Source organism: Aethalodelphis obliquidens, unplaced genomic scaffold, assembly GCF_003676395.1.
Source record: "Aethalodelphis obliquidens isolate GAN/ISIS:26980383/991018 unplaced genomic scaffold, ASM367639v1 scaffold4, whole genome shotgun sequence".
Classification (NCBI taxonomy): Eukaryota; Metazoa; Chordata; class Mammalia; order Artiodactyla; family Delphinidae; genus Aethalodelphis; species Aethalodelphis obliquidens.
In genome coordinates, this window is record NW_020837948.1 from 71,799,863 (window position 1) to 71,822,026 (window position 22,164).

The 22,164-nt window shown below is 39.3% G+C and overlaps 1 protein-coding gene across 1 annotated transcript in view; it reads right to left on the reverse strand.

Moving 5' to 3' along the window:
* Positions 1-22,164, reverse strand: part of RAB3C (RAB3C, member RAS oncogene family) — a 289,518-nt gene that overhangs the window by 143,122 nt on the left and 124,232 nt on the right. Inside the window, exon 3 of the mRNA XM_027101072.1 lies at positions 18,713-18,831. Within this exon, the coding sequence (XP_026956873.1) occupies positions 18,713-18,831 (119 nt within the window). The remainder of the gene's footprint in view (positions 1-18,712; positions 18,832-22,164) is intronic.

A 22,164-nucleotide genomic window follows, 5' to 3' on the forward strand; every position in this document is an offset into this window, starting at 1 on the left:
GGATGGCAACGTGTGTGTGCATACATGTGCAATGACTCTGACTCTCAGGAAGTTAGCTGCTTCCGGATGCCCAGTTTAAATATTCAGCATATAACCCATCCTCTCTTCCCTTTGAGATGTCTTTGTTTCTCTTAAGTCCCATATATGTGGGAGCTCTTTACAAGGCTCCCTGAGAATGCCAGAGAATGATGCTGGCTCCTTGTGTTGAATCCCTGACAAACTAGTTACAGGGAGGATGGTGACTGTCTAGAATGAGAGGATGTTTTTTGTTGGTTTGCTTTTGTTTTTTCCTAGCCTCAGCAATGAACAAAAAGACCCTCCTATTTATATTCATCACAAATCCCTTAGAAGTTGGAGATCAGTTTAGGGATATAAAACTCTTTCTAAAGTGAAAATGTTCCCATCTACCCTAGCAAAGCAAATAACAATTTATACACATTCTGTAAATTGTTTTAACCTGAGTTGGCCCTGGAAAGCATCAAACCAATCAGCTAATAGGAGTTGTTTGGACAGGGAGAAAACCCTGTGGAAGGGGAGTTATGTAGGCGAAGGTTGGGCCTGGGCATTTGTGTTCTCATTCATTCACTCATCAATTGCATATTAATTGAGCCCTTACTAAGTATAAGATTCTTTGAGAGATGCTTGGGTAACGTAGGGATAAATAAGTCTAATACATATTTGAACATCAAGAACTTCATAGCATAGTGGAGGAAATAAACAGGTAAGTGATGAACATACAAGGCAGGATGAGCTAAGTGCTTATGAGATCTATAAGGGACAGTACAGGGGGAGCCCCTGAGTGAGGAACAACTGATCCTGATCAGGAGGAAGGGAAGGGAACTAACACTTAATGAATTCCTGCCCCGTGGCTGGTGTCAGTTAGGCCTCAGTTAGGACACTACCCGCATTATTAAAAAGGGGGATATTCAAGGTGAGCTTTAGAAGACAAGGAAGACTCCAGAGGTCTGCAGTCAGGACAGGAACCCCTCGTTCTGTTCTATAGAAAAACAGAGGGATCAAGATGCACCACACATGTGAGTATGGCCCGTGGTCTGGTGTGGTCAGAGTGAAGAAAGGTGCATGCGGTTATGACACCTCATCTACTTCTGAAACAGTAGGCCTGGAAGAATGGGGGCTTTGGAAATCAGAGGGTGGCTGCATAAAAGCCCTGACCCCATGGAAGGGACAGAGGAGAGGCAAGGGCAGAGAGACTGACCAAAAAGGCAATCTTAGAGACAAAGATGGATTCTGCAATAGTGGCCTGGTGACTTTCGCAGTGATTGCCATGCAGAGACCTTTCAATTGCAAAAACCAACCAACCAACCAACCAAGTGACCCCTCCCCCTCAAAAAACATGTGTTGGTCGAATTGAATCTTGTAAGCTATATTCAGCATACTGTGGGCTTCATATCCAGGTTTTAAAAAATATATATGTGTGTGTGTGTATATACATATATAAACACACACACACACATATATAAGGGACTTGAGCATCGATGGATTTTGTTCTGGAATCAATTTCCCTTGGATACTAAGGGACAACCGTGTCTTGAAAAGACGTCCAAGTGATTCTAATGAGGAATCTGTATTGAGCCCTACTGTCTTATATAGACCTAAGGGCAAGATAAAGTCCTTTAGTTTCTACAGCATGCCAGGTTCATTACATTGTCTCCTCTGTTCCTACAATCACCTTGTAAGTTAGGAATTCTTTCTCTCTTTTAAAGATAGTCACGAAGGCTGAGAAAGGTTAGATACTGTCAAGTTTCTAAGGTTATACAGTCTTTGGTTTGTTGGATTTGTCTAACTTTGAGGCAGGAGACTTCAATTAATGGTCTGCAAAGCCTTTACAGCTCCCCTCACCAGCCTCAGAATTCTCAGCTTGGTGCCTCTTGTCCTTTTCAAAATAGATCTTTAACCAAGAATTCTGTTCCCTTCTTTCTACCTTTCTCATTCCCTCTCAGATCCCTATCTCTGTTGGTTTTAAATGGAGGGAATTTTTTTAAAAAGGCAACTTTTCCTCTCAGCTTAAGAAAACTTCTCCTAAAATAAGCTGTTCTATTCAGCTATATAAATTAAGTCATTCTTGGTACTTTTATAGGTCATAGGATATAAAATTCTGTGCTCTAGCAATTCAGAAAAGACTCAGCTCCAGCATATAAACTATGAAAGCAAAGATTTACATAAATTACCATCTTAATATTCATATTTAAAGTTCACAGCTTATCCAAAACAGAAAGATAAGGAAATAATTTTAATTATAGCAGAGCATCCATTTTTTTTCATGTTGTTTAAATATGTGATATGCATTTAGGAAGTGCTGGGTCAGTGGGACCACAGCTAGATTTTACTATACTTAACTCCTTGAATGCCATAACAAAGCTTTCAAAAATGTCTTGTTCAGGATTAAGCCCACTGGGATTTAGAGAAGGCATGAGGTTGAGGGAAGGGGTTTGATCAAAAGTGGGGTTAGGGATGGAACTGGAGGTAAAAATATTTGTCGTTCTACTATTGCTCATAAAAAGAAGAATGTTTTGACACTTTGACATGGGCATTTTGATGAGGGCTCTATCAACATGACCCTGTCATACTGGCCTTATCACCACGTTTCACCTCAGTGTCAATGAAACTGATGTGAATAACAAAATTTAGGGAGTCAACAAGGGCAAGAGTGGGAAGAAATGACAAGGGGAAAGTGAGATGCAAATAAGAATAGTGGGAGGCCCAGGGGAGACCAGCTGGTGTTGCTGAAACCGGCATGCACCACTTCTGTCAGCCTTACAGGGCTCCTTGGTGGGCTTGTTTAGGGCAGCTTTCTACAACGTGGTCTTTCACAAGGGTGTTGGAAGACAATATTAGAAGCTCTATTTATATTTAACTCATCCTTTTTTAGCATCTACTTTTCTGTGTTTGTTTTGTAATGTGCATTATAGATTGGCACAATGGTATATGCTTATTATTTATGAATAAGTAAATGGATGTTGTGAATTTGGCTGGTTTTTGTCCCCAACTCCTGAGAGGTAACCTTGGTATTTCTCAAGTGACTGGAGTGTCTTTGTTATTCATGGTGGGTTCTTTAGAGCAAATCAGATAGTTAATGCTAGTGAGATAAATCAGGATGAGAGGGGGGCCATGCCAAAAAGACCAACTGTGTGATTAGACGGTTGGCATTTTGAGTCTGGTGATATCGGGCCATCCTCTGAGGAGGGGAGGTGGGTTGGAAATTGAGTTCAACTATATGGGCAATGATTCAACCAGTCATGTTGATGTAATAAACCCCCAACCAAAAACTCTGGACAGAAAAGCTTAGGTGAACTTCCCTGGTTGGCAATCTCCTGCACATTGTCACATATCAATGTGCCTGGACAGTGATGTGTCCCTGAGGACAACAGAAGCTTTTCATGTGGAACCCTCCCAGATCTTGCTCTATGCATTTCTCTCTTTGGCTGGTTCTGATTTGAATCCTTTTGTTATAATAAAACTATCATTGTAAGTATAGCACTTTCCTGAATTTTGTAAGTCATGCTAGTGAATTATCAAACCCAAAAGTAGTCATGGGAAACCCTGTATTTGCAGCCTGCTGGTCAGAAGTGAGAGTGGTCCTATGGATGCCAAACTGATATGTAGTATCTGAAGTGAGTCCAATCTTGAGGAGGATGGTGCCCTTAACCTTGGCTAACTCTGGGTAGACATATATTGGAATGACTACTCAAAAACTTTTAATGGCTCTAAGTATTTGGTTCAAAAAAAGTTTGAAAACCACCTAGGACACCACTCAGGCCTCGACACATCTCTTCCCTCACCTGCCATCCAGTAGCTGTTGCTTTCAGTATGCTATGGGAAGGAAAACTATAAAAAAAAATTCATTTGATATATACAAATTACATTTGGATTACAGGATACAATAGACTTTAAATGAGAACTTTTGCAGCAACATGGATGGACCTAGAGATTGTCATACTGAATGAAGTAAGTCAGACAGAGAAGGACAAATATCGTATGATATCGCTTATATGTGGAATTTTAAAAAATGGTGCAAATGAACTTATTTACAAAACAGAAATAGAGTCACAGATGTAGAAAACAAACGTATAGTTGCCAAGGGAGAGAGAAGTGGGGAGGGATAAATTGGTAGATTGGGATTGACATATACACACTACTATATATAAAATAGATAACAAATAAGGACCTACTGTATAGCACAGGAAACTCTACTCAATGCTCTGTATATGGAAAAAGGATCTAAAAAAATAGTGGATATATGTATATGTATAGCTGATTTGCTTTGCTGTACACCTGAAACTAACACAACATTGTAAATCAACTATACTCCAATAAAATTTTAAAAAAAAATAAAGAAGGAACTACAATGAGAAAAAAAATAAATGAGAACTTTTCTAAAGGGTATTCTGTGACTAAAGAACACGAGATTGAGGGCATGGAGAATGTGGCATGGTTGGGCTGCTTGTAACTCCTTTTATTTACACCATAATTCTTGCTCTTGTTTTGGAAATTGATAGTATGGGAAGGAAAAGGTACATGACAATACTTAATATGGGGCTCTGTCTAAATTTAATGGAATCAGTCATCATACACCATGACCTAGCTTCTCTGGTGACAAAACATAATCCTCCCATAACTAAGATTGTGCTATTTTTCTGATTTTCTCTTTAGAATAGTTTCCTTCAATGTCTATCCGTTTTTAAGGAGTGGGTGTGTAGGGGGGTTGGTTTACAACTGATAATGAGGATAATTATCTCAATCAACTGGACTGCAGAGATAAATAACCAAGGCCACCCCAACATTAAATGAACAAATAGGGCGCCAGAACCCTCCAGCTAGACTGGGAACCCCCCATTAGGCAAATAGTGCCATAGATTTAGAAATAGGTAAAATTAAACTGGGATCGTATCAATTTAGACTGAGAAGATTTGGCCTTTACTCATTTCACGGTGCAGTGGCTGAGTGCATATTATTTGCTGACTGGACAATTAGAAAATGAGGACCGGGACGTCCTTGGTGGTCCAGTGGTTAAGAGTCCACGCTTCCAATGCAGGGGGCCGGGGTTCGATCCCTGGTCAGGGAAATAGATCCTGCACGCTGGAACTAAGAGCCTGAATGCCACAACTAAAGATCCTGCATGCCACAACGAAGATCCCGTGTGCTGCAACTAAAATAAAAAAAAGATCCCGCATGCCACAACTAAGACCCAGTGCAGCCAAATAAATAAATACATACATATATATTTTTTAAAAAGAAAAGAAAATGAGGACCAACAGTATGTGTCATAAAGTACTAAACATTCTAAATATTCACTGAGGTTGGAAAGCAGACTTGATGGAGATTACATTCATGATGGAAAATACTAGTAAGGTTCAAGTAAGGCATGAGCGTAACCATTCATTTTTAAAGCCTAAAACTCTGTTTTCTAAATAGGATCATCAACAATCCCACACATTTTCTTTTTCATTAAAAATATTACCCAGAAACCAAGCTGAACATCTAGAACTAGGAAATGAGCTCTTACCACAATCTCCTCTCTGAGGAGTTATGTGACAGGTATAATTAGTGTCCTTCCAGACAAATCCACTCCCCAAAGACAGGCAACTAATTTCAAAGAAAAGAAGGCACAATAAAATAGATAGGAACCAAGAAAATCCTGTGAGAAAATAACAGTATTTGCAATAAACATTTTGACACACAGCTGCACATAAGGAGCTGCTAAGAAGTCTATTTTCAGAGTATAAGTGAAGCAGAACAAATAGCAATCATATTTATATAATATCTTTCATCCAAGAGACCAAATCTTTTATTTAATCTTCATATTCCCTATATAGCCTGTCTTAGGTAAGGCTGCAGGAACAAGAATTTAGCTTCTAGCCTTGACTTTAGTGTCAGTGTTTATGGAATTATAATTACCACCTCCAAGTACAGATGAGGTCAGGCGACAAAGCACAAAGTCAGACGGGACAGGCATCTCTATTCCCCTAGCTCCTTCTCTGTACATAATCAGCACATTAACTGCTAATGTGTGCTTCATGCTTCAGTCTTCAAGGCTTTTGCTATTTCCTGGATCACCAAAAAAAAAAAAAAGGAAAGATTCTCTGTGACCAGAATATAAGCCCAGGTTTGCCCTCTTTGGTCTGGGCAGATACTGAGTAAACTTAAGTACTTAATTAAAACGTCTTTAGTTCCAGGCTTTACATTTTTTAACGTGTCTGCATTCTTCCTGGAGCTAATTCTGGGCCAGAACTAAGTCCAGCAAATGAAAGAATAAGTGGAAAAAACAAAGAAATAAAAAAAATCCAGAGACAGAAAGTTGGTTGATGGAACTTTGAGGCCATAAGAGATGAGTAAATATTTCTCATTGAGTTAGTTACATTTCTGGCCATTTTTAGGTGCCCCTAAATATGTGTTGTATATTTATTGTTCTAAGGCATTCCTCACATATACTCTCCCCTCCAAAAATAAAGATAAAAGAAGACCATTTTAGGGCTGGAATCAGGGTTAGTTCCTACAGGAATTAACCAGGTAACTTCAAGTCACTTTGCCCAGTATGGAAGATGAGACAATTTTGATTTCTCTTCATCAATTCTACCTACATATCAGCTCCATCTTACTGAGAAGTTGGAAGGTCTTACTATATAGACAAAAGTTTGGTGAGACAGGCAGTACCTCCCTACACACTTGAACTGAGAGCACTGATTTGTTTTCTTCAAAATATTCTGATACTGTTGTGGCCCTTGGTCATCAACTTTTTGTAGGACATGTAATTGATATGTGCCTGGGACTGTGAAGGCTATGAAGAAACAAAATGAGTAAGATCTAGTCCTATATACCTCTCTTTCTGTCATTCATACATTCATTCATTCAACAAATATTTATTGAACATCTAGTATGTGCCAGGGACTATTCTAGACACACAGATATAAAACTGCATAAAAGGGACAGAGATTTGCTATTCTATGAAGCATGCTTGCTGGGGAGACAGATGTGGTAAATAAGTCAATTAGAAAATATATTAGAGAGTGGTAAATGCTATGGAAACAACATAAAGCCAAGAAAGGGGATACAGAGTGCTAAAGAGGGTTGCAATATAAAATAGGGTGGGAGGGGCACACCTTGATGATAAGGTGATGTTACAGTGAAGAATGGAAGGCGATGAGGGGAGAGCCATAACGATATCTGAGGAAGAGACTTCCAGGCAGTGGGAATAGCAGGAGTAAATGCCCTGAGGTAGAAGCATGTCTGGTATGTTCTAGGAATGGCAAAGAGGCTGGTGTAGCCCAACCAAGAGGGAGAGCAGGAGAAGGTGAGGTCAGAGAGGCAGTGGGTAAACTGTGCAGGGCTTGTCGGCTCTCTTAAGGGCTTTGGCTTTAATGCAGGGGAGGTGGGATGCTGTGAATATTTGTAGCAGAGGAGTGACATGATCTGATTTACAGTCTGAAAAGCTCATTCCATCTGCTGTGCTGGGAAGATGCTGGAGGCTAGGGCAGTGCTAGAAGCAGGGAGACCGATTAGGCTATTGTAATAATCCAGATAAGAGATGACGGTAGCATAACCAGGGTGGTAGCAGCATGTTATGGCTTGAATTGTATCCCCTCCCCAAAATGTTAAAGTTTGAATCCTTAGTACCTATGAATGTGATGGTACTTGAAAATAAGGTTTTGCAGATGATCAGATTAAGATGAGGTTGTTGGGTGGGCCCTGATCCCGTAGGATGGTGAAGGAGACATTTGGGCACAGGAAGAGACACATATAAAGGGGAGATGATATGAAAACACAGGGAGAATGTTGTCTACAGGCTAAGGAATGCCCGAGGCTGCCAGAGGGAGAGAAGCATGGAAGAGGTTCTCTCTCACAACCCTCAGAAGCAACTAACCCCACCGACACTTTGATCTGGGATTTCTAGCCCCAGAACTGAGACATTTCTGGTTTTGAAGCACTCGGTCTGTGGTACTTTGCTACAGCAGCCCTAGCAAGCTAATACACAGAGGAAACAGGGAGGGGCGGGGGTGGTGGTGGGGATTTGAATATGTGATTGGTTCTTACTATTCACGGATTCCATATTTTTGATTTGCTAAAGTTTATCTGTAACCTCAAAATAAGTACTCATGGCACTTTCACAGACATTTACAGACATGAGCAGTGATTAGAAATCCGAGTGGCCCAAACACATACTCCTAGTTGAGCTGAACAAGGGCATGTTCTGCCTTCTTGTTTCAGCTCTCACCCTGTAAATAGTGCCCTTTCACAATACATTTAGAGTCATACTCTTCACATTTTGGTTTTTTTATTGATGATTTTGCCGTTCAATATGACCTCCAAGCATAATGCTGAAGTGCTGTCTCATGTTTCCGAGTGCAAGAAGGCTGTGGTGTGCCTTACAGAGGAAAAAGGTGTGTTGGGTAAGCTTCATGCCGGCGTGAGTTGCATTGCTGTAGGCCATGAGTTCGATGTCAGGAATCAACAATATATATTAAACACAGTGTCTTGAAGCAGAAACACACCTATCATAAGGAATGTATTGATCGGCTGGCAAAAATGTTGTGAACAGAAGCTCGCAGGAACCTAACCCCATACTTCCCCAATGGGGCAGATTCTGTACTCACTAATTCAACACTCTTGATAACTTTATAGAGCATAACTACCTCGAAGGACAAAAGAGATGTATTTTGAAATTAGAGCCAAGATAATAACAGTATATTTTTTTAAAGACTGGATGTGGGCTCTGAGAAAATGAGAAGTTAAGATTAACCTCAATGTTTTTGGCCTGATAAACTGGAAAGATGGAGACAGAAAAGACAATGGAGGGAACAGGGTATATTTTGTTTTTGTTTTTTGGGAAGGAGCTGTGGATTAGGAGCCGTCTATCTTATAAATATAAACTTGAGCTTAAGTTGGATGACGTGAAAATTTCAGAGGAAGAAAACTGTTTTATGGCTGGGTCCAAGCAGCAGTTAAGAAATGTAGTCATTAAGATCCAGGGAGAGGAGAGACACCTTGATGCCCAGTGTGGGGTGGTGGTAAAGCTCGGGGGTCAGACGTCTGTGCTCTATTCCCACCACTGCCCCCTCCAAGCTGTCACAGAACTGACCTTGTAGTTGAGAAGACCTTGAACAAGATTAGGAAGCTCTGAACAAAGGCTTAGCAATTGCTCATCATATCTCGGCTGTTATTACCAGGCTAAAATTCTTTCATATTGAATATGAGGTCACCTTAATTTAAGACCATTATATATTTTTGGAGAAAAAGAAAGAGACAGAAAACTGCAGAGGAAGAGAATATTTGAAGGTGAAATTTCATTCCAGTTCTAGCACATCTGCAGTGGTACCCTGAATGTCATGGAAATGAATTAATTAAAACTGGTGGGATGATGGTGTCGGACTTTTATCCTCAGTCTGGTGGTTTTAAAAAAATATCAACTTGCTCACCAGATTTCCTGCCTTAAAAAAAAAAACACCTTATATTTATAGTTTCTCATTGTGTCATCAAAAGCAGAATGTAAATAAATAAGGTGGGGGAAGTAAACCGGAGACAATCTCCTACAGGAAATACAGCAGCTTGTGACCATGCCAGACTTAGAACAGAAATGCATTTAAAGTCAGGAATGGGGAAGAATTTAAACCAAGTTAAAATTCTCTGCAGTGTGTATAAACATTTGAGTTTTAGTGCTAGACATCCAGGAAGAGCCTGGACAGCAGATCCAAATTCCATATACGTGGGGTCACGCTCCCACGGAGACCCAGGAAACTCTCTAGGCCACAACTCCTCTGAGCAACATTTCAAAGGCAGTGAATTTTCAGTGGTGATCTTCTGTTTCTAGAACTATCTAAATCTATTTGGGCCTTGTCTCTCTAATAAATCATTCATTTATTTCTTAAATCAAAGCCCATTGCAGGATTCAAACCACAGAATACTGTTTTCAAAAAAGAGGTAACTTCTATTTTCTCAAAATTATGGAGTCACTAAATTGCTGCTCTTGACTTTGAACTCCACACAGCTGTCTCCTTAACAAACTGCAGGTTGGAGCAAATGGGGATCTGGCCGATTAGTCTAGTTACTGACCACAGTGACACAGTTTCGCCACCTGGACAAAGCTGAAGAACACTGTAAACCTTGTTGCAGCATCCAAAGTGACTGTTTACAGCCACTTTACTGCCCTGTGTCTTTTTAAAAAATATGCCAACCAATCCAGATAACCTTACTAGATGTGCACTTTCCATGCGGGTTTCACTCACTTTCAATAAATAATTCTTGAGCAGCCGCTCAGTGCCAGGCCCTGGGGTAGGCAAGGAGATATAAAGGCGAAAAAGAGAAGGCATAGCCCTTGTCTTCAAGGAACTTGGAATCCAGCAGGAAACCATAAAATGAAATAGGCATTTACTTTATAAGATAAACCAGTGGTGGTGTTTCAAGAGCCTACAATAGGAGCAAGTAAACACATCTGGAGTTGAAAAAACCTATCGGAGGAAATGATGGTCAAACTGAGATCTAAGGGATGAGAGGAAATTAGCTTGATCTGTGTGAGGGCTGGAGGGATGTGGTTTCTTGTAGAAGGCAGGGCATGTGCAAAGGCCTCTTCTGAAGAGGAAGAGAAACACAGAAGTATACGGAACCCAGAAGTATTCAAGGAACTGAAAGAAGTTCAAAAACTGGAAAGACTTTGGGGAGGGGGAAGGGTAAGCTGGGACGAAGTGAGAGAGTGGCATGGACATATATACACTACCAAACGTAAAATAGATAGCTAGTGGGAAGCAGCCACGTAGCACAGGGAGGTCAGCTCGGTGCTATGTGGCCACCTAGAGGGGTGGGATAGGGAGGGTGGGAGGGAGGGAGACGCAAGAGGGAGGGGATATGGGGATATATGTATATGTATAGCTGATTCACTTTGTTAAATAGCAGAAACTAACACACCATTGTAAAGCAATTGTACTCCAATAGAGATGTCAAAAAAAAAAAATTGGAAAGACTTTAACAAGCATAATAATACAAGGTCAGCATCTGGTTTCCAAAGTATTGGATGCAATATAAGCAAGCACCTGAGACCCTCTTCAGAGAACATAAGCTCAAGCTGCCTTCTGTCTAAGGTATAATGTAGAAAAATGGAATTTAGGGAGGACAGTCTAGGTAGCATGGAATCCATGCATTCCCTTGAGTGGTTACCATTTGATTCTTGGATCGTCTGAGACCACAAGAAGTCTATGTGCTTGGAGTATATTTTCCGAGCCTCCCACAGGGGCCTTCACTGAACATACTCTAATGTTTGTCTTCTATGTTTTAAAGGCACTATAAAAAAGGAGTCTCATGAGGTCTTTTTAGTACTAGTTGTGAAAGCCATTGTTGACATAAACCCAATGTGTTCCCAAATGAAACATATTTCCAGCAGAATTTAATAAAAAAAAAACAACTTTCTTTGCCCTCAGGGATTGGTATAGCAATTTTTACCCCTTCCTATATTGAGAGCTGTATATTACATCAGGTTTAATTATTTTTTTCAGCCATGATTTTCACCTCGGTTTCAAAGAGTCTCAGAACCAAATTTTGTTTTAAACACAAGAGCCCTTTTGCCCTTTACACTTCCATAAGCTTTAAAATTCTCTATCAGACACCCTCAAACTGGACTCACCTGTCTGAAAGGCCAGCCACTCATTCCATTCCATTCCTGCAAGGGCTCTGCTCAACTGCCACCTCTGTTATCAGCATGACATGGGCATGATCCAAAGTAGCTCACCTCAGGCTAATGCCACACAGCTCTGCCTTCCACAATGAAGCTTCCCTGTTGCCACTGAAATGAGTCATCCACGGATGTGTAACATGGAAATGTGGAGGAGTTAAAGCCTGAACCTCTGACCAGTAGAAGACAAAGGCTCATGGGGAAATTCTTCTCCCTTCCTCTACCTGACAGTCTCTCTGAAGAAGTTCCTGCGAGACCTGTGGTCAGTTGCGCTTGATACCAAGTGGTGACTGGTTTGCCAGACGTCCCCCAGTGTTGGTTCCCCCTTCTCCGTGCCACACACCCCTTTCTTCTCTCTTGCTTCCCTGAGACTGTACTTCCCAACAAGTATTAGCATTTAAGCTTTTCCCACCCTCTTTCTAGGGAACTAGGGCTAAAACAATATTCCCTCCTGATTTTGGGGGTCACTCTCTACTCCTATTTTATTAAGCATATTCTATGTATCTTTTGTGTTTACTTCACATTCTTTTTGAAAATGTGTAGACTCAAGATAAACTTATAAATAAGATCACAGTGGGCTTCATTTTGTATTAACTTTACAGAACTTGGGAACTTGGCTAAAGAGAGTATTTTTATTTAATTTAATTCCTCAAATAAAATTCTACTGGCAAATTCAAAGTACAGTCTAACGTGTTTTCAAAAAAGGAACAGCCTCTATTTCCTCAAAATGATTTGTTACTTTGCTGCTATTCTCTCTAAATCTCTATACCTGCTTTCTTAACTGACTAGGATTTGTGTGTAATTAAATTCTAAGAAACTATTCACTTCATCTAAATCTTCCTACAGTTAGATAGTTTAAGGATTTTACTGAGATCACAGCCAACAAGCATTTTCTTTTCTTTCTATATAATGAAAGTACATTTTGTTGAGAAGAGTATTTGAAACTTTAGCCGCAAATAAATTTCAATTAATTTTTCTTTTTGCTATGTATGATTTTCTGTATTTTTTCTAGCCTTAAGGTCAGTACTTGGATACCAGTAATTTAAAGAATCTGTTCCTTTGTACTTGTTTTGCTTAGGAATACCTTATTTCTTGTTGGAGAAAGGCATCGTGGAGTATCAGCAAGTCCCTCCTTCTTCACCGCTGCTGGACAATACCGTATATGTAAGTAAGTTAGTACTGCTGAACTGGATTTTTTCCCCCAAACAGGTTTTTTTTTCTTACTATACAATTTTGTTTCTATTCCTTAAACATTTCCCAAGGTTTTTGATGGGTTGAGTTCATCAATTAACAGTAATTTTTAAAATGCCCATTTTGTGCTAGTTACTACATTAAGTAGGAAATACAAAATTTTTCTCTACAAATAGTTTATATTCTATTAGGAACTTAGGACAACTATATACCTAACAACAATAAAAAGTTGAATATAATATCGCCATAGCAGCAATACACATATGATATTAAATCTTTGCTGGGAGGAAGAATAGAACCATTAATTCCTATGTTGGTCTGAAGTAATTTCTATATTTTTTTGTTGGGTTATCAAGCAAGTATGTGAACCTCTATAGTTCCTTGGATCATCCATTCAAAATACATATTGGATTAATGTGGTATATATATATATATATATATATATACACAATGGAATATTATTCAGCCTTAAAAAGGAAGGAAATTCTGACATATACTACTTCATGGAATGAAACTTAAGAACATTATGCTAAATGTAATCAAAACCACAATGAGGTATCACCTCACACTGGTCAGAATGGCCATCATCAAAAGATCTACAAACAATAAATGCTGGAGAGGGTGTGGAGAAAAGGGAACCCTCTTGTACTGTTGGTGGGAATGGAAATTGATACAGCCACTATGGAGAACAGTATGAAGGTTCATTAAAAAACTACAAATAGAACTACCATATGACCCAGCAACCCCACTACTGGGCATATTCCCTGAGAAAACCATAATTCAAAAAGAGTCATGTACCAAAATGTTCATTGCAGCTCTATTTACAATAGCCCGGAGATGGAAACAACCTAAGTGTCCATTGACAGATGAATGGATAAAGAAGATGTGGCACATATATACAATGGAATATTACTCAGCCATGAAAAGGAACAAAATTGAGTTATTTGTAGTGAGGTGGATGGACCTAGAGTCTGTCATACATAGTGAAGTAAGTCAGAAAGAGAAAAACAAATACTGTATACTAATGCACACATATGGAATCTTAAAAAACGGTACTGATGAATCTGGCTGCAGGGCAGGAATAAAGATGGAGATGTAGAGAATGGACTTGAGGACACGGGGAGGGGGAAGGGTAAGCTGGGATGAAGTGAGAGAGTGGCATCGACATATATACACTAGCAAATGTAAAATGGATGGCTAGTGGGAAGATGCTGCATAGCACAGGGAGATCAGCTCAGTGCTTTGTGAAGACCTAGAGGGGTGGGATAGAGAGGATGGGAGGGAGGCTCAAGAGGGAGGGGATATGGGGATATATGTATACTTATAGCTGTTTCACTTTGTTGTGCAACAAAAACTAACACGACATTGTAAAGCAATTATACTCCAACAAAGATATATATAAAAAAAGAACATTATGCTAAATGAAATAAGCCAGTCACACACAAAAAAGGAAATACTGTATGATTCCACTTATATGAGGTACTTAGAGTAGTATGAATAGAGCAGTCATATTCATGGACATAGAAAGTAGAATAATGGTCCAGGGGCTGGGGATAAAGGAGAATGGGAAGTTATTTAATGGGCACAGAGTTTCAGTTTTGCAAGATGAAGAGTTGTGGAGATGGACTGTAGTGATGGTTGCACAACAATAAGAATGTATTTAATACCACTGAACTGTGCACTTAAAAATGATTAAGATTGTAAATTTTAAGTTTTGTATATTTTACCACAATAAAAATTTAGAAAAAAGTTTTAATAAAATTGTACTGTATTCAGTACTAGGGAAAAGAGATGAATGAACTCACACTGCAATACAGAAGACAAAATGTAATCAGATAAAAACAGAGTCTGCTAGGTTTTTTATGTGGTCTGCAGAAGTGCTAGTGTGGCATGGAAGCAGAGATATGGGAGTGAATAGCATTGTCCACTGGGAATGGAAATTGTGGTGGGTGGGAAACGAGATAGTGGTATCTTCAAAAGCTTCATAGAAGAGCTGTTATTTGAGATGGGCTTGAAAGGGGAATAAGAATTTAGAAAGATAGCAGAGAAGGTATTCCAAGCAGAGGAACAGAGTTATTGAAAGAATGGAACATTAGTAAATTGAGAAAAGTTCTGTCTGGTTGAAACCTAGGACCAGTGGAGGAGAGTGGTAGGAGATGATGTTAATGGAATAGCTATGAGGAGGCAACACTGCCCACCACGTTAGAGGGTGTGGACTTCATTCTAAATCAATGGTCTTAACCAGAAATGGGCATCAGGATCACTTTTAGAGCTGACACACATACGTATACCAATATTTATCACTGCAGACTTGGTTTTGTTTGTATAGAGTGGAGCCTGGGCTTCTTCATACTGTCAAGGTTCCACAGTGATTCAGAGAGGCTCCCAGAATCTCCACTATAAGTAATAAGATATTATTAAAGGTTTTATTATTAAGATGAGAGACGTTACTTAGCTCTGACGGCAATATGACAGATGACCTGGAGAGGGTGGGACTTGCCAGTAAGCATACAAGGTAGAAAATTCCTAAAGTGCTGAGAGCTAAGGTTCTTAAAGAGCTCATGACAGTCTGAATTTAGACAGTGGCAGTAGGAACAAAAGCCTTCAGAAAGTTAAAACTACTGGACTTGGTGGACAGTGAGAAGTAATGGGTAAAGAGAGAGAAATCAAAATTAGAGCTCAGATTTCCACATCAGACAACTGGGTGCAGGTGGATCCACTAACTGAGATAGTAAATATTGGCATAGGTACTAACTACAATATCTGGCAGATTGTCAAAGAGTAGGTGCTCAATAACTGTTGAATGAATGAAAAATCCCTAGTAAACCAATGATTATACAGTTGTGGATGAAAACATGACTAAGAGTTGGTTTATGGATAAGCTTTGTGGGGTTTTGACAAATCTAGATATCCGGGGGAGGTAGAGTGGAAGGTTGTGAAAAAGAAATGCAAAACAGAGGGTACCATCAAAACACAAAAGCCACAAAGGTTGGAAAGTTTAGGCTCGGTTCCAAAAACAGTGAATGGTTCACTTTGGCTTTAGAATAGTGAGAGATGAGACTGTAAAAATATAGGGACTCCATGATGTCATGTGTCTGAAAGTCAGTCTGAGGAAGTTTTAATTAATTAAAGAGGTGATGGTAAGTCATGGCTTTTGGGCAGGAGTCTTCCATGATCTTTAGGATCATGTTCTTTTGGGAGACTCTTATAGCAGCAGTGGGATAGGATGGATTCGGATGGGAAGAAATCTAAGGGGGAAAAGATCAGTTAGAAGGCTATTATAAAGGAAGAAGCAAAAGATAAGAAGAAGCAGCTGAGCCATGATGGTCATGTGATTTCTCAGGCAGGAGCAGATTCAAAGGATAGTCAGGAAAAAATTAATATGCAAGGTCAGGCCCCAGAATAGGATGGATGGAAGTTAGAGTTGGATACAAGGTGGAACCTGGGTGGCAAAGCATTGTGGTCTCAATGAACAGCAAAAATTGAAGTCAGGAAGGTGAGCAGTTTCAGGTGAAGACAAGTGATTCTGAAATGGCAGCAGGATGTCCAGGTGTATAAATATTTCGGATACCAGGAAATGCAACATTGCACTTCACAAGACAGACTGGGGCCCGACAGTTAAACTTGGGAGCCATCTGGTACAAGTGATAAATGATGTGTACAAGTGGATAAGATGGCCAAGGAAACAGAATAAGCCCAAGAAAAAAGCCATGAGAGGATGCTTACCCTTTGCTGGGTGAGGGAGGGAGTGAAAGCTAGGAAGTAGAAAGAGGAGCGGTCTGAGAGACACAAGAATAATCTGGGAAATGTGCCTCTAAGACAACAGGAAACAGAATTTCAAAGGGAAGAGTGGGTAAATAGAGTCAAATAGAGAATTGGAGGAGGTAGGGGAGAAGTGAGATAGGGCAGGTGGTCTCTTGACAGGTGAGAGAGCCTGGGTGGGGTTGCAGAGGGAAGGCGTGGAGGAGGGCATGAGGAAGCTGCACTTTTCCACAGTGTTTCTGATGCGAGAGTCAGAGGTACTGCTCGGATGGCTCTTGGCACTGTTACCATTTGGTTTCAAAGAACTCAACAGATCCATCTCTTCTCAGTCGTCATATAACTTTCATTGGAACAACGGGCCAGAGCTATGGGTGCAAACAGATTTAGGAACCCTGATGTCTGAAATCTAATTCATGAACACTCCTGGGTCTTATCATTTCCAGAGAGGAAATAGTCAAAGTTAAAATGACCATTTTGTATGACAATATGTGTGCCAGAGCTATGTGTGGCAATTAACTGGATAGCACCATGGTATTCATTGAACCAACCTTTTTGTTACTAATTTTAAATGCTACTTTTATCATAAACCAAATCCCATATGGCTTTGTGTCTATATCTGGACTCTCTATTTCATTCCATTCTATACCAAACCTCCTGGTATTTGATTGGGATTGCCTTGAGTTTATGAATTTATTTGTGAAGAACTGGCATTTCTTACAATATTCAGTCTACTGAAAAGAGGGGTACTTAAGCCTTCTGCTATGCCCCTCAGTTGAAGATAATTATTTTTTCATGGAGGTCCTAAGCTTGTCTTTTTCAGTTTACAGCTATATATTTCCCTTTTCAGTTGCTATTGTTAGTGGTATTATTACATTTTTTTTGTATTGTAAGTGTGTGTGTGTGTGTGTGTGTGTGTGTGTGTGTAAATAAGAAAGACGTAGGTGCATTTTCAGATAAGCAAAAAAATTTTAAAGAAACAATCTAAGCAAACTGAAATTTTTAATAGCATCTGACCTTCACTGAGCTGATACACATATAAAAAAATCATTTTGGATAATACTATCATGTAAAACAGAAAAAAAAATGTTTATTTTACCTGTGTATTGCTAATTTTTCCTTTGATAAGACAAGCCATGACTGTATTTGGAGTTAAAATGTGGTGTCTGTTTAGTCCTGGTCCTACCAGTGAGCTCACTTTCCTCCTAATACCACACAAAGCGCAACTAGACTCTGGCTCTTTCCCCAGAAAAGTAGCCCTGTTCTGCCCTGCTGCTTTAATTCATGACCATGACCATGACCATCAGCTTTTCAGTGGCTCCTCCTGAGGTGCTGGTGGAATAGGCTGAAGGAGCTGCAGCCACAGCAGTCAACCCCCCATAGCAAATCCCACAGACAGAAGTGTTTTCACATGGTTTGATGTAGCTGGGAGTCAAGAAAGGTTTCCGTTTTTTCTTTTTCTTCATCCCAGTCCTTTGGAACTTTTCAATTTGAAGAAAAACTGAAAACTATCTAACAAATCCAGATAAGGGGTCAGCAAACTTTTACTGTAAACAGCCAGACAGAAGATGTTTTAGGCTTGTGGGCTCTATGGTCTCTGTTGCAGCTACTTAACTCTGCTGTTGTACCATGAAAGTAGTCAGAGAGAATAAGTAAATGAACCTGGCTGTGTTCTAATAAAACTTTATTTATAAAACAAGTGGTGAGCCAGTTGTGGCTCATAGTTCAAATTTGGCCTATGGTTCATGGTTTCCAGATTCCTATTTTAGACCAGTATGCTTCCAGACCATTCATTATTTGTACTTCAAAAAATCAAAAGCAATGTACGTGTCCCCACGGAACTAAAGATCACAGGATGCAAAGCACTGGAGTGAACAAAATAGAGCAAAATCATCAAAATGATTTCTTATCAATCCTTAAATGGGTCTGAGCATAGCTAGCCCTTATTTGCTTTATGAAACACAAGTGGGATCACAGTATATAAAAATACACATATTACATTGTGGTGTGATCACTGCTTTGAGGAGGGAGAGAGAGGTGAGTGAAAAAAAGTCATTATTAGTAATGCGAACATTTGCTCTTACTTACCAATCCTGTACTGCATTGAAGGATTCTTCATTTGTGATGTCATACATTAAAATAAAGCCCATGGCTCCACGATAATAGGCTGTGGTGATAGTCCTGTATCTTTCCTGGCCTGCTGTGTCCTACAAAATAAAAATAATAATCTGTCAAAAAATGAGGCAATACACCTTCTGGGAAGTGATTAGTTATTCCCAAAATAGTCATAACAGAGAGTCTAAATTGTATTTACAATGTATAGCTATATATGTTTTTCAGTCTTGTTTTTCCTAATGATTTTCATATGGCCGCTCTGCAGTATTATGAGCAAATCTTTTTTTTGGGGGGTGTAAAGAACTAGCTCAGAGTACCTTCTACATATGTTCACTCCCATTAAGGAGCATTTAACTATAGAAAAGAAAATAAGAAGAAAGATCATACATATCAAAATCTGTGGCTTTTGTAGAGTTTAAAACCAGAAGAGTACATTAGCTCCAGCATTATGTATTTACTATCTATCTGCTAAGTACAAGCCTCTGTGGGGGAAAAAAGAGAAAGGGACCTTTTATGAAAAGGTCCCTGCATTTAAAAGCATGCAGTGTAGTTTCCAGTTATTCAATGGTAAAATGACAATTAAAATACCTACATTGTGTGGGTGTTTGAGTCGGACAGATCTGGAGTTCCCACTCTCCCATTAGAGAGCTTGGGGGGACATGCACAAGCTGCTGAGCCTCTATTAACTTAAACCCCCTAAAGTCTAGCGTGCCTGTTAGGGTGACATGAAATAATGCATGGAAAGTACTTCACTGAGCCTGACACACAAAAAGTGGTCAATAAATGGTAAGAACTGGCTGTTATTCCTGAAATTTGGGAAGGCAAGGCTAACACAGGATGGTAGATGGCAGCTTACAAATGCAGGGGCTCAGGGCCTGCAAAATAGTCTCATGCAGCAGTGAAATCTGAGAATCAGAGGCAGCTACATCACTGAAATGACCTATATAGGTCACAGATACTGCACGATGTAGTTGAAGAAATTATTCCTCAATTCAACTAACTCTTGCTCCTTTGTCTTCTCAGGATCTGGGGGTATAACTTATAACCCAATGCTCCTTGGCTTCCCCCTTCACCACTTTCCCAGGCGATTGGGCTCTGATTTCTCTGTCCTAGTATTCTAGGTGCTTAGCATTTTGGACAGAAATGTCACCTTCTTTCTGACTTCGGTCTGGGTCCTCTTTCTTCCCTTCTCCCAGAGATGCCTCCTTTGTATACAAAGTGCATCCCAGTTCCCCCTAAGGCAATATTAATAGGTCTTGAAGGGAAAGCTAATGTGTTGGAAGATTCAAGAAGTTCCTTTAGCATCAAAATGAAGTGAACAAAGCACCGAGCTTATCTCCCTGTGCTTTGCGGCTGCTTCCCACTAGCTATCTATTTTACGTTTGGTCGTGTATATATGTCCATGCCACTCTCTCGTTTTGTCACAGCTTACCCTTCCCCCTCCCCATATCCTCAAGTCCATTCTCTAGTAGGTCAGACGCAAGAGGGGAGAGATATGGGAACATGTGTATATGTATAACTGATTCACTTTGTTATAAAGCAGAAACTAACACACCATTGTACAGCAATTATACTCTAATAAAGGTGTAAAAAAATAAAATAAAATAAAATAAAATAAAACATTAAAAAAAATGAAGTGAACATCTCCTGGGTCTCACTCTTAGAACAGGCTCATGTTGGACACACTGTTCCTCACCTGTAGGTACCCTCCTGCTCAGATGCTTGCACTCCACATCGGACTAACAGTAGGAAACTCAAGAATGCTCACAATTTTCTCCTAATTTGTGTGGTTTATTCTATTTGGCCCCTGAAAATTCAGAGAATGGTAACCAAAGAAGGTTGAGGAAATCAGCAAATGATTCCAGGAGAATGTGGGCGTGTGAAATAAAACTTGAAAATTAGCAAAGGGTGTGACTGTTCATGAGCAACAATTCTACCCTACACTTGGAGCAGGGATAAGGCTGGCCTGATTAGAGGTGTTTATTAGGTAATATTATTGAAATAATTTCCAAAGGTAAGATAAAAACAGGTTATGGTATCCAAAATAACAAAAAATGAAGCAAAACAAACGAGGAAGGTCTTTCAGAACATACCACCAATTGGCAGAAAATAAAAAGGAAAGTCTAGGTTTCACCACGTGAAAATGTGACCATTCCTTGAATATAAAAAAAAATGCTATGAAGAAAATTGAAATGATATATAATCAAATGATATTTGAATATTTTACTGTACTTTGCTTAGTATTTTATAAATATGAAGGTATAGATATTAGAGATAAACTTGGAAATCAAAAACTGCATGTAATTGGGACAATCATAAAAATTTATTAGACAGAAAGAAGACAATCTTGAGCTTATTTGGATATTTTTGGATATTTGTTGGATATAATTCCATTAACAGTATATCCAACTGTGAAATGAAGGAGAAAGAGAACCAAATGCTCAAAGACTGTGTTTAAAAAGCAAGGTATAATTAGAGATTGTGTAATATATTTTAGCTCCTGGGGAACAGAACCCCTTATAACTAGTCATTCTATTTTAAAACTTAGGCACTTTTGTCTTGGGTTCATATTTTTCAGAATACATTATCTATAAAATTACCACTTTTTTTTCCTACTGTGAAGTAATTTTAAATAGCTTTCTTTATCTCTTGGTAAAATATCTTTTTTGACATTGACCAAGTAGCCTTCTTACAGGTTAGGGACCCACTTCCTGCTGCTTTCTCTATACAAAAGACAGCTTTTCCCCAATTTCTCAATAGGAGAAAACAGCCAATATGCCCGAGGCACTGCTAAAATGTGACCCAGACCCTTCCTGTCAAGCATGTCTTCAATACAGACACTAAATAATGTTGTGTTGAAAAACTATGACATTTTCCCTCTCTTCTTGACCTCTTCCAGTGATGGCTTCCTCTTTCATAAGATGCTAATTTTATTTTGACAGTAAGGAAACTAGATCTAGTGTTATAAAACATATCAATTTCACACTGGAAGTGTATTTAATCTTCAAGGGAGCAGAAATCAAGGTCCCGTTACATTATGATTGAGATGTTACAGGAAACCACGGGGTTGAATAGCCATTATGTATCCAAATTTTAAAACAGAGAGAGGGGGACAAAAACAGCTTTTAAGAAAAAGAAAAAAAAAAAGAAGCTTTCAGACAGCACTTAAGTCACAGCAAGGGGCAGGACCTTCCACAGGATTCTGACTTGAACTCAGAAACACAATCTAATTGGAGGTAGTTGTCACCTCAGAGCTCTCAGGGAGAATAAGAAATTGCATCAAGTAGGGGAAGTGTAGTAAGAAATACAGAGAGGAAATTTCCTTTCCAAATGCAAATAAAATAAAAAGAGTAAAACTAAGCTAATAGACACTAGTTGGCTCTGCATTGGTTTTGAGTACTGAAAACAAATTTAAGATTACAAAC